Source organism: Ovis aries, chromosome 8 (assembly GCF_016772045.2).
Source record: "Ovis aries strain OAR_USU_Benz2616 breed Rambouillet chromosome 8, ARS-UI_Ramb_v3.0, whole genome shotgun sequence".
NCBI lineage: Eukaryota > Metazoa > Chordata > Mammalia > Artiodactyla > Bovidae > Ovis > Ovis aries.
Window position 1 is genome coordinate 474,702 of NC_056061.1, and position 12,121 is coordinate 486,822.

At 40.3% G+C, this 12,121-nt stretch overlaps 1 protein-coding gene across 1 annotated transcript in view; it reads left to right on the forward strand.

Moving 5' to 3' along the window:
* Positions 1–12,121, forward strand: part of CD109 (CD109 molecule) — a 139,800-nt gene that overhangs the window by 86,258 nt on the left and 41,421 nt on the right. Inside the window, exons 16-21 of the mRNA XM_012182386.4 lie at positions 1,156–1,230; positions 1,755–1,815; positions 6,093–6,234; positions 7,289–7,406; positions 9,257–9,370; positions 11,192–11,410. Coding sequence (XP_012037776.3) covers positions 1,156–1,230; positions 1,755–1,815; positions 6,093–6,234; positions 7,289–7,406; positions 9,257–9,370; positions 11,192–11,410 — 729 coding nt within the window. The remainder of the gene's footprint in view (positions 1–1,155; positions 1,231–1,754; positions 1,816–6,092; positions 6,235–7,288; positions 7,407–9,256; positions 9,371–11,191; positions 11,411–12,121) is intronic.

Here is a 12,121-nt window from a genome sequence, read left to right on the forward strand (position 1 = left end):
TTTTTTTAACCATAGTAAAATATATATAACATGAAAATTTCCATTTTAACCATTTTTAAAAGTATAGTTCAGTGGCATTAATTATTAACAATATTGTACAACCATCATCACTGTTTGTTTCCAAGATTTTCATCGTGCTAAATAGAGACTCTGTGAGCATGAAGCAATAACTCTTCATTACCTCCTTCCCTTTGCGACACGGGTAACCTCTAAGCAAATTCTGATCTTATGAATTTGCTTATTCTAGATATTTCACGAGTGGAATCATGAAATATTTGTCCTTTTGTGTCTGCTTTATTTCACTTAGCAAAGTGTTTTTTGAATTTGTTTTCAGTTGAAGGATAATTGTTTTATAACGTTGTGTTGGCTTCTGCTGTACAGCAACGTGAATCAGCCATAAGTGTACATGTGCTCCCTCCCTCTTGAACCTCCCCCCCACCGCATGCCCCCACCCACCCCTCTAGGTCATCACAGAGCGCTTGGTTAAGCTCCCTGTGTTATACAGCAACTTCCGTTAGCTATCTGCTTTAACATGGTTATGTATATGTTTCAAAGCTACTCTTTGAATTTATCTCACGCTCACCTTTTCCCACTGTGTCTACAAATCTGTTTTCTGTGTCTGCATCTCTATTCTTGCTCTGCAAACGGGTTCATCAGTAGCATTTTTCTAGATTTCATAAATACACATTAATACATTTTTTTCTTTCTGACTTAACTTCACTCTGTATAACTGGCTCTAGGTTCATCCACCTCACCAGAACTGACTCAGATTCTTAACTGATATTTTTTAAGGTCTTTGTTAACCATCGCATTGACCCTATTTATCTTTGTCAAAAGTGTGAGTCATTTTAAATGCTGATCTCTACGTGTTGGCTTTGTCAACAAGCCCATACTTCTTAGGAACTCTTGATTATTGAACAGAATAAAAATAAGTGTAAAGAAGAAGTGTATTTTTGAATTATGAACATGGCATTGACATATTCATTATTCCTCCTCTTGTGTCATTTTCAAATGTGATACACATGTGGTCTGTTTGATGTGGCACGTTTGATAGGCATGTGTACCTGTCTGTCATTCACGGCGCACATCAGAAGCGTTGAGAGGGCGGAGCACGCTGACATGAGCGCTGTCATTCTATGTGCTTTGTCTTCTTAGGTGGTGCATGAATTGGAACTTTATAACACAGGATATTATTTAGGCATGTTCATGAATTCTTTTGCAGTCTTTCAGGTATGTTTAGTTTGCTATATAATTTGAAAAGATATTAAAATATTTACTGCTGTAAAACTGATTTCAGAATTAATGATCTGAATTATGAAATGCTAACCTCTTAAATGTGTTGCTGAAGTACAGTGTGTTATATAAGTGTGATTTGAAATTGAAAGATGGTCATCCTTGTAGTCTTAGAAGCAAATGAGTAAATTCATCATTAGAGAAATAATGGAATTACCATTAAACAAGTAATTTCTTTCTTTTATATCACTTTCCTTGACTTTGAAATAGCTCTTTCTGCATGTGAGAGTGTGTGTTTGTGTGCTTGTGTGTGTGTCTGTGTGTCTTGTTGTGAGAGGCTGTATCCTCACGTATGTATTTAAATTCTCAAAAATGAGCAAGAGTTAAAAAAGCAAAGGGAGATATTTTCACATGCGACACAAAAACAAAACAGCAAGAGTGAATTAGGGATGTAGGCAACTGATGATTTAGAGGGCACTTAAACTTTTATTTTAAAAGAAATTTAAAATGGTTCTTTCTAGGAGTGTGGCCTCTGGGTATTGACGGATGCAAACCTTGTGAAGGACTACATTGATGGCGTCTGTAAGTGAATCTGGCAAAGTGCTTTTTAAGTCATTAAGTCTTTCATCTCAGGTATTTATAGTTACTTATGTAAGTATGAATACATTCTGGTTGAATATGGATATTGTAATTTTCATTTTCTGTTCTCTTATCCTATAGTGTTTGGAGTTTAATGTATTTGGAAGTACATCTGGGCCATGACATGGAGTGGTCTTCAGCTCCTGTATAGATCTTTCTAATGATTACTTTCCATTTTCTCTCTGTAACTTTTTGACATGGCTATATTTCTGGACATATTGAAAGATCTTATGCCTCCAATTTGTATTGTAAACTGTGATGTTACTTTGGAATTAGTCAAAAGGAGGCAACGTATTTTTGAAACATTTCTGTTCTGTAGCTTTTTATCGTTCACCTAGAAAATAGCCCAGATACCACGAAGTATGCTGTCCACACTCACACACACACACACACACACACACACACACACTCAAACACATACACACACACTCACACACACTCACACACTCTCTCTCTCTCTCTCACACACACATACACACACATCTCCTCAGTCTGCATTCTTCCCAGGCAGGATCACATCGCACATCCCCGTTCCCTGGATTGCTAAGTAGAGTTGACCACCCAACTAATTAAAGGATGTGCTTTAAGAAAAATTCATAAAGTGTTTTACTTGAATTGTTCATTTTAACTTCTTCTAAAAAATTAGCTGATTGATGAGACTGTGTCGGGTCTTAGTTGCACTACGCGGGGTCTTCGTCACGACATGTGGGGTCATTTATGTGGTGCAAGAACTCTCTAGTTGTGGCGCGTAGACTCGGTAGTTGTGATGTGGGGGTAGCAACTTGGTAGTTGCTTCAAAGCATGTGGGATCTTAGTTCCTGGACCAGGGATCGAACTCTTGTCCCCTGCATAGCAAGGTGGATTCTTAGCCACTGGACCACCAGGGAGGTCCCCATAAAATGTTTTGACTGAAGGAAATGTATAAATGAGAATGATTAATTCTGGAGGCTGTTCTCACTTCTTTCAGGTAAAATGATACAAAATCATCTTGAAAGACTACAGAACTATCATAGTTGCTATCCATGACTTTCTACCCCATGTTCCCCTACTAAACTCCAGACTCTCCGTTTTGGGGTTGGTTCTTGACGCCGTAGGACACCTGAGCCTCTGTCCTGAAGTTTTAAGAACAATTTTATAGTCTTAAAGATTTTATGAAGTCATTATGATCTCTGTGTGTATTAAAGACACGTGGCACTTTTAGCTTTCTTCATATAATCATTTATCCTAGGCAGCCTTCCAGCCAATCTGATTATGCATGCTTTCTCTGTTGGTCTCAGCTTTTACCCATCTTTGTTTATGTTTACTTATCAAATCCTGGTGCTCACTATCATACTCATTCTATTGTTAGTAACACTCATTGTAATCTTTACCTTTTCTGAGAACCTTCTACGTTTTCACTGTAACAGAAGAAACCTGATACTTTTACTGGTATATTATGTTTCTGGAAACCTTCAGGTAATTGACATTAATTTTTCTGCCTCTCTTCTGGTTCATGATCTGAAGGTGCATGTTGTTGTTTAGTCGCTAAGGCGTGTCTGACTCTTTTTGGGACCCTATGGACTGTAGCCTGCCAGGCTCTTGTGTGCATGGAATTTCCCAGGCAAGAAGACTGGAATGGGTTGCCATTTCCTTCTCCAGGGGATATTCCTGACCCAAGGATCGAACCCACATCCATCTCCTGCATTGGCAGGCAAATTCTTTACCATTGAGCCACCAGGGAAGCCCCCCACCCCCAGTAGGTGTATAGTGTTCAGTATGTTCTTGACTACTTCAAGACTGCTGTTCAGCAGTCCTCAGTTAAAAGCTCCTTATCATTTGAAACTCAAAAATTTCCATCACATATCCTCTAATCAACATTCAGTCACCTGCTTTCCCTTTCCCTCTCTCTATGTTAATGACTCTCACAGAAGAGTCAGAGTCTGACTGCTTTGTCTTCTTGGGGGATTTGAGTGTGTGGGTGGCCCGTCTACTGTGCACTGTCACGTGACTATCACCATGGCAACAGTAGTCATAAGGTCACGTCACCACCTACCGTAGATCTACCCCTAACATTTCAAATGCCTGTCCTCTACTTTGCATGTGCCCTCACTCCCCTAATTCTGTTAAGTGTCTTCTTTGGTTTTGACCTCTCCTGGTTATTTTTGGTCACTGACTCCTTCTGCCCATATTTGCCCTTAGTACCTGGACCATGGGCTTCCCAGGTGGCTCAGTGGTAAAGAAACTGCCTGCCAATGCAGGGGATGCAGGTTTGATCCCTGGATAGGGAAGATACCCTGGAGAAGGAAGTGGCAGCCCATTCCAGTATTCTGGCCTGGGAAATCCCATGGAGAGAGGAGCCTGGTGGGCTACGGTCCACGGGGTTGCCAAAGAGCTGGAACACGACTAAACAACAACACAACAGCAACAACCTGGACCACGTGGTTGGTCGGTTTGGTAGAATTCTTCCCTAATCCCTGGTCCTTCCATGACATCTTCCCCATTAAATTCAACTCTGGAACAACTTGATTGTTTTTCTTACCCCTCCTGATTCTGTACCCTGATGCCCCACAAATACCTTAAATTCTAGGTGTCACAAACCATTGCTCTTCCCTAATATGATTTGACTGATACATGAGCCCTTGTGTTGATACAATTCCATATATCTGTTAATGAAATCATCATCTACCCGCATGTTCGCATCAGAAACCCAAAACTCAGCCTTCTTTCCTCTCTGCCAGATGCAGAACAGCACAGTGACTAAGAAAGGAGTTTACCGAGAAATACTTCTGACTTTCAACCCTGGCTTTATGACTCTGAGGAAATTCATTAAGCTCCCTAAACCTCAGGTTTCTCCTTGAATTATAAGCAGTAGTAATATTGCCTCTATTACAGGGCTGTTAGGAGTTTAAATCCAGAAGCATGCAAAGTGCCTTGCACTTGTTTGGTACTCAGAAATCTGCAATTACCTATTATCAGGAGATGATACTCATATTTGCCTGGCATGTAGGAGGCAATGGAAGTTCAAGCTTGGTCTAGTAGGGCAAACCAACACACAGGTAGAAGAGTGTGCTGAGGGGTGTGATGGGGAGGGAGAGTGCGGTGGGGATGCACAGAGCTCATCTAACTGGGAGGCCAAGCAGAGTTGTCTCAAGGCTGTCCTTCCTCTCTGCTGGGTCCCAGCTCCTGGGCAGTGCGAGAACCTTCTGCTTCTCCTACCATCTCTAAACCACTCATCTCTAAACCACTGTTCTCACTGAGACCAGAGTTTCCATTATAAAACATGGAATAGATCACGTTTCTAATTTATTTTAAAACCTTCAGTAGATCATCACTGCTTAAAGGATCAAGCCCAAATCCTTCAGCATGGGATAACTGATATTTAAAAATCTGGACCCAGGCATTCTTTCTCTTCTCTTTATGCCAGTCTTCCCTAATAAGCACTGTCATGTTCTTGACATGCCTTTGTACTTAGCTTACTTTTTTTCACCCTTCTCGTATGGGATACTCTTAATCTGAAGATGTAAGGAAAATGCAATGCAATAAACAACACAAGATGGATTTTTTTTCTAGCTGCACCCTCTGCATTATTCAGTTTCTATGTGAAATCAGCTGTTCTCTGCATGGTAGACATTTCGCCTGAGTGGACTGTCACTCATGTATTTGTTTGCCTTCTCCATAGACAGTGGGTGGAGCTCACTGCATTCATCTTTGAATCTTTGGTAACTTCTTCAGTAAAATTTTATTTTTTAACATTTTGTTTTGAAATAGTTTTAGGCTTATAGAAAAGTTGAAAGAATAGGGTTATGTGATCCAGTATCTGTGTGTCAGTGTGACTGTTTTGTAAGGAAAAAAGCTAATAAGCTGGATTTTTGTAGCATCTTGTGGCAGGTACAGCCTAAGGCATTCAGCACTAGGAATCTAAGAAGAAGAGAATAGCAGAATTGGAGGTAACATTTAAAAATGGGGTTTAACGTATTTTTTTTTGCAGCTGAACTGCAAGTAGTGTTTTAGGTATTGGTTGTAGGGCCAGAGAACTTTTTTTCCCAGCTCTACCATAATTGACCATGTGGCTTGGGGTAAGTCACATGACTTCTGTGGGTCTCGGGTGTCAAATGAGAAGGACTGGAGAAGATAAACTGTAAGGGCCTGGTCAGCTGAGAGATGCTGTAATTCTGTGGACTAGGTTTATGAACATTATCTACTGTGACTTTCCCCTAACAGTTGTCAATGCTTACTTGTAGATGACAGCGTAGAGTTGGCTGAGAGGTTTGTGGATGAAAATGAAGGCTACTTGGTAGATCTTCATGACTTTTCTCTGGGTAGCAGTCCACGTGTGCGAAAGCATTTTCCAGAAACTTGGATTTGGCTAGACACCAACATGGGGTATGGATTAAAGTTTTGTCTGAATATATTTTGTTTGGTCTTAGTTTTAAGTAAGTTTTGCCCTCTTTCTAATGTTTCAGTATAAACATAGTGTGATAAAGAACTAAATAGACCAAGGGTTTTTAAAGAATGATATTAATTGTATCTAAATATAGTATTTAATTGGAGAAGGAAATGGCAACGCACTCCACTATTCTTGCCTGGAAAATCCTTTGGAGGGAGGAGCCTGGTGGGCTATAGTCTGTGGGGTCACAGAGAGTTGAACATGGCTGAGCAACTGAACACACACATGCATAGTGTTTAATAAAGCTGTATGCGAATTGTGATGGTAAGAGTATCCTCAAGGAGAAGACAGGCCTTTTCTGAAGAAGAGTGATTTTAATTTCCTGAAGTCGCATGGTGCTCACTGGGGGAAGACTGCTGGGAGTTCCTTTGTTGCTTGGGGTGGGAAGCGCTCACGATTGTTCTTCTGCCTTGTGGTGCCCCATTAAACATCCCTGTGAGCCACAGGCAGAAGAGGTGTGGGTATTGAACAGAATTCAGTTTAGCTAACAAACTCTGTGCCAATGGCATGATGACTCAACAAGTAAATCATGAAATCTGCGTATATTGTGAGTCAGCTATTTATGGGAACTTGAAATAAGACACGAGTCACACCTCCAAAAACAAATAACAGCATTGGCAAGAATACAGAGGGAAACTTTTATGCATATTGAGAGAGACAAATGGGAGTTAAATTTGGAAAAGGGTATTTATTATCTATATAAAATTTTTGAAAATGATGCTTATCTTAAAGATATTGTAGAAAGATTTTTATTGGAATATGGATCAGTGTGCAGTGTTATGACCTTATTATGACCTGTTCCTTGAGAACTTGGAATGTATTATTTTATGCTTAAATCGTTAAAAAAAAATCTAGATATGTATATTATTTGGAAAATTAAAATTTCCCAAAACATGAAAATTCTTCCAAAACATGGTTTAGGTTATGTTGGCCTGTTTTGAAGTGTGTCTGTTCTTGGTTTTGTGACTTTTATGTTTACCTTGACTTCAGTTCCAGGATTTACCAAGACTTCGAAGTTACTGTGCCTGATTCTATCACTTCTTGGGTTGCAACTGCTTTTGTGATCTCTGAGGATTTAGGTCTTGGACTAACAACTGCTCCAGTGGAGGTAGTGTACGAAAGAGCTGCTTAGAGATGGTACAATGCCACGAAGCGAAGAGAGTGTCAGCTCCTCAATGGATTTTAAAAAAGTGATTGCTTGTGATGTTGATCATAGTCTGGAGATTTCTTGGTGTTTCCTTTTTGTTTTTTATCCGTTTTACACTTTCAAGTGTGAACTGTATTAAACTGTCAACTGTGCTAGCTCTGTATTGAGATTTGAATAGTAAGTTTATTATTGACTGAGTCCAGTCACTTCCAAAGGCCAGAAGAGAGAGAATGCCCTCTTTAAAGACGAGCAGAACTCAGAATGTCCCCTAGGAAACATTCCTTCACAACTCTTTGGTCAAATTATATCCCATGTCACTTCCTAAACCGTCACTGACAAGAGGAATATAATGACTGTGATTGGTCTTAGACCAGTAGTTTTCAGCGCTGCCATATCTGAAGCTGGTTTTTAAAAACAGATATTTTGTTTTGTCCCTCAACCATCTATGCAAATGAAATGCATAGAAAATTTAATATACCTTCATATTCAAGTAAAATAATCAGTAAGATGTCCTAAGTGAAGTACCAAGGAGAAATAAAAGGAAAGTAATGTATAATAAAATAATATACTTTTTAGTATGTAAGTGGCCAGACATAGTTGCACAAGAAGGCCTAGTAACATATTTGAATATTTATGTGGTACATAGAATCACCTTGTGTGCAACAGCTGCAAAATACAATTTGATATACATGTATTGATTTAGCAATGCGAAAACCTTGAGTGGTGCTGCCTGTGGTGATGTAAAGTTTTTAAATAGTGAAGAAGTTTTGGTAAAGTTACAAAACAAAGGGCAGTTTCCTCTTGATTTACAAAATAGTTGTTTATTGATAGATGCTTTGGGTTTATATATGTGTTGTACTTAGGTTGTAAGTCTAGGTTATTATAACCAGGTGCTTTATCTACATGAAAGGACATTTAAGAATCATGAGGAACACAGGACAATTCTTCATTGTCTGGGACCGTCCAGAGCATGCAGGCCTTCCCTGCTAAGTGCCAAGAGCACTCATTGTGACAATCTGAGACTGCCACAGATTTCCAAATAAACTTCTAAGAAAGAATTCACTGCTGCCAGTGAGAAGCTTGGCCAACACTATCAGAGTTTCGGTGACCAACATATATGTATGTGTTCATATGCTGGGCTTCCCTGGTAGCGCAGACAGTAAAGAATCTGCCTGCACTCCAGGAGACCCCAGTTAGATCCCTGAGTCGGGAAGATCTGGAGAAGGGAATTGCTGCCCACTCCCGTATTCTTGCCTGGAGAATTCCATGGACAGAGGAGCCTGGCGGGCTACAGTCCATAGGGTAGTAGGCAAAAGATCATTTACTTTTCATAGGAGCCTAAAACAGATGCTGTTTCATTTGGGCAGAGGCTTTAAAAGCAGAATGATGGCATCGGCATGGCAGAGTAGTGGAAGAGGAGCTTGGCTATGGCCTCAGATACGGCGGGGTCCAGTTCTGGCTCTTGCACTTTCCAGCAGTGTGCTCTTATACCAGTTACAGAGGCGGCTGAGCTTCAGGTTTTTTTCCTGTAAAATATGACCATAACACCTGCCTGCATAGGTGTGATGAAATAATTTGTATAAAGTCCCTGGTTCCTAGAAGGAGTTTCATAAAATATAGTGATTACTGTGTTATAAATCACAGCAGTATGCCCCTGTTTATTTAGGATAGGTTGCTATTTTCTGTTGGTAGGCAAGAGGACATTTCTATGTGAAGCTACTAATAAGTGTCATAGGTTTTGTGAGATTTAAGTGTGTAGAGTGTGAAGCTCTGGACTTAAATAAAATCTGTATTCATTGTGTTCTTTCCAGCTCCAAGCCTTCCAACCATTTTTCATTTTTTTGAATCTTCCATACTCTGTCATCAGAGGTGAAGAATTTGCTTTGGAAGTAACCATATTCAATTATTTGAAAGATGCCACTGAGGTAATGTGCTAAAAGGTTTGTTCATCGTTTACATGTCAGGAAAAAATGAAGAAAACGTGCTGGCATTGGGTTATGTAGTGTTTGGGCATCTACAAATTGTATGCATTTCTGGAATATTGAAAATAGCTGTACTTTGCCCACCATTTCTTCAGCTTATTAATGTTGGAGGATATTGCTGGCATGTCTGGGTGTTTTCCCCTTAATTTCTAGTGCGGGTTCTTTGCTTTAGTCCCACGACTTCATTTCTTGACATCTCTTCCTCTTTCCTGCCCTTTCTCCCCACATTTCCCCCCTGCTGTACTCCCACACGGAGAATGTCTTGCCACTTCACACTGCCATTGAGTGCCCACTGCAACTGGCGAGAATTTATTCCTTTCAAGGACTGGTTTGGAACTAAGGTGTCTTCTTTGAGGAATCTCACTCAGGCTGTTAGGCTTGCGGTCCCCATATTTGTACAACATTTTATGTTTCTTTAAATCTATTTTTAAATGGAGGATAGTTGCTTTCCAATGTTGTGTTGGTGTCTGCCGTGCAGCAGCATGGATCAGCCACGGGTGTGCATGTGTCCCCTCTCTCTTGGGCCCTCCCCACCCCCCGCCATCCCACCCCTCTAGGTTATCACAGGGCGCTGGGTTGAGCTCCCTGTGTTAATGTGTTCTGTTTCCAAGGCTTTGATTTTGAGTCATGGTCTGGTGTCCCCTCAGCCAATCGGTTCCCTGTACGGCAGGGGTAGGCCCACTGTTCGTATTGTGCCCATGGTGGTGCTAATGAAATGATTCCCACACCACCCCCACCCCCAGACTAGGGATTGTAATTCACCTCACTACCATCATCTCTTTAAGCACTATGTCTAGAGAATAAGCTGGTTCTTATTTTCTAGTTTTACTTTTTAATTTTCTCTTTATAGTGTAAAGAGCAAAAGATCTGGAGTCAGAACTCCCAGATTCGGTATCCAGCTTGCCCACTTAATGACAAGTAACTTAATTGCAGTTTACTCATCTGTGGGAGGTGGGAGGGAGGTTCATGTTTGGGAGCTCATGTACACCCATGGCGGATTCATGTCAATGTATGCCAAAACCAATACAGTATTGTAAAGTAAAATAAAGTAAAAATAAAAATTAACAAAAAGAAATATTTTGAGAAACAGATGAGAAAATAAGTGGGAAAAACAATTAGTAAAGTCTAAGATCCAGAGAAATGATCTTCTTGATGAGCCTGGCAACTTTGATGTACTCTACGAAAGTTTACAGCCAACATGTGCTTCAGGACTAGTGTCTGAGTCATACTCTTCTTGGAATAATTTTAGCAGAGATTCTCAATGAGTGTAATAACATTTCATCCTGTTTGCCTCAGGTTTTTCTAATGGGACTAGTGTCCCAGGATGACACAGCTGAGTCAGGCTGGTGGTAGTACCACGACATGAAATAACCCAGCTCTCAGAAAATGAGAGAATTTAATGTTAGTGGGAGTTTAATGTTAGACTTGAGGAAGGCCATTTCCGCACTTGTCTTGAGGTAGGTGGAAAAAGCGTGAAAGCACTAGGTTTTTCCTGTTACCTCTACACGCTCTTCTTGGCTGAACCTTTCTGTCTCATTTTTCTCTAGTCTTGGGCCTCACAGATTTAACTGCACTTAAAAGGGTATGGCAACCCACTCCAGCATTCTTGCCTGCAGAGTCCCATGGACAGAGGAGCCTGGTGGGCTGCAGTCCATAGGATCGCAGAGAGTCGACTGAAGTGACTTAGCATGTATGCACAAAGCAGCATTTTACTGAGGAGCAATTTATTATACAGAATCTTTGATGACTTTTTTTTTCTTTCAGGTTAAGGTAATCATTGAGAAAAGTGACGCATTTGATATTTTAATGGCTTCGAATGAAATAAATGCCACGGGACACCAACAGACCATTCTGGTTCCCAGTGAGGATGGGGCAACTGTTCTTTTCCCGGTCAGGCCAACACGTCTGGGGGAAGTGCCCATCACGGTCACAGCTGTTTCACCTGCTGCTTCTGATGCCGTCACCCAGAGGATTTTAGTGAAGGTAAATACTTGAAGTCTAAAATGAAATGGAAATACATAATTGAAAAGGAAGCAGAAGATGGTTTTTCTCATGGTTAAATTTGTTTTCAAAACCTAGTAGGACATCTTCTCCACCCTCCAGGAATGCCTACTGTTTTTCTCATCTAAATGTAAAAATATATCATGCAATTGGAGGTAATTTCCAACATCTTATTCAAATTTATAGTATGATTTTAAAGCAGGTTATATTTACACTCTGTGTGACATTGGAATCCTGTTAAATTGTGTCAAGTTGATATATAGATTTTGAATTTTGGAATTCCTCAGTACATGTAGAATAGGTTTTGTACGTTTTTTTCAGAGAAGACAGGATGCACAAATAGGCAACTCAGCATAGTGGATAAGCACTTGTGTTCTGGAGGGAGGCAGCCCTGGGTTTCATCCGAGCTCTGTCAAGGGTGCCTTTGGACAAGGTATTTAATCTCTATCTTTGAATTATAAAAGGACCTATTTCAGAGGGTTTCTCATCCCCTTTTTATCTTCTCCTTTATCATTTCCATTGCCATTCTGTGAACTATTTTCTCTAATTTAAAGAGAAAGTAAACATTTATTAATGAGTTTGAACCAAGAATCAAGACCTTGTAGGTACTTATCTAACCATACACAGGCCAGAGGATTAACTCATTATCTGCCTATGCTGCTGCTGCTGCTGCTAAGTTGCTTCAGTCGTGTC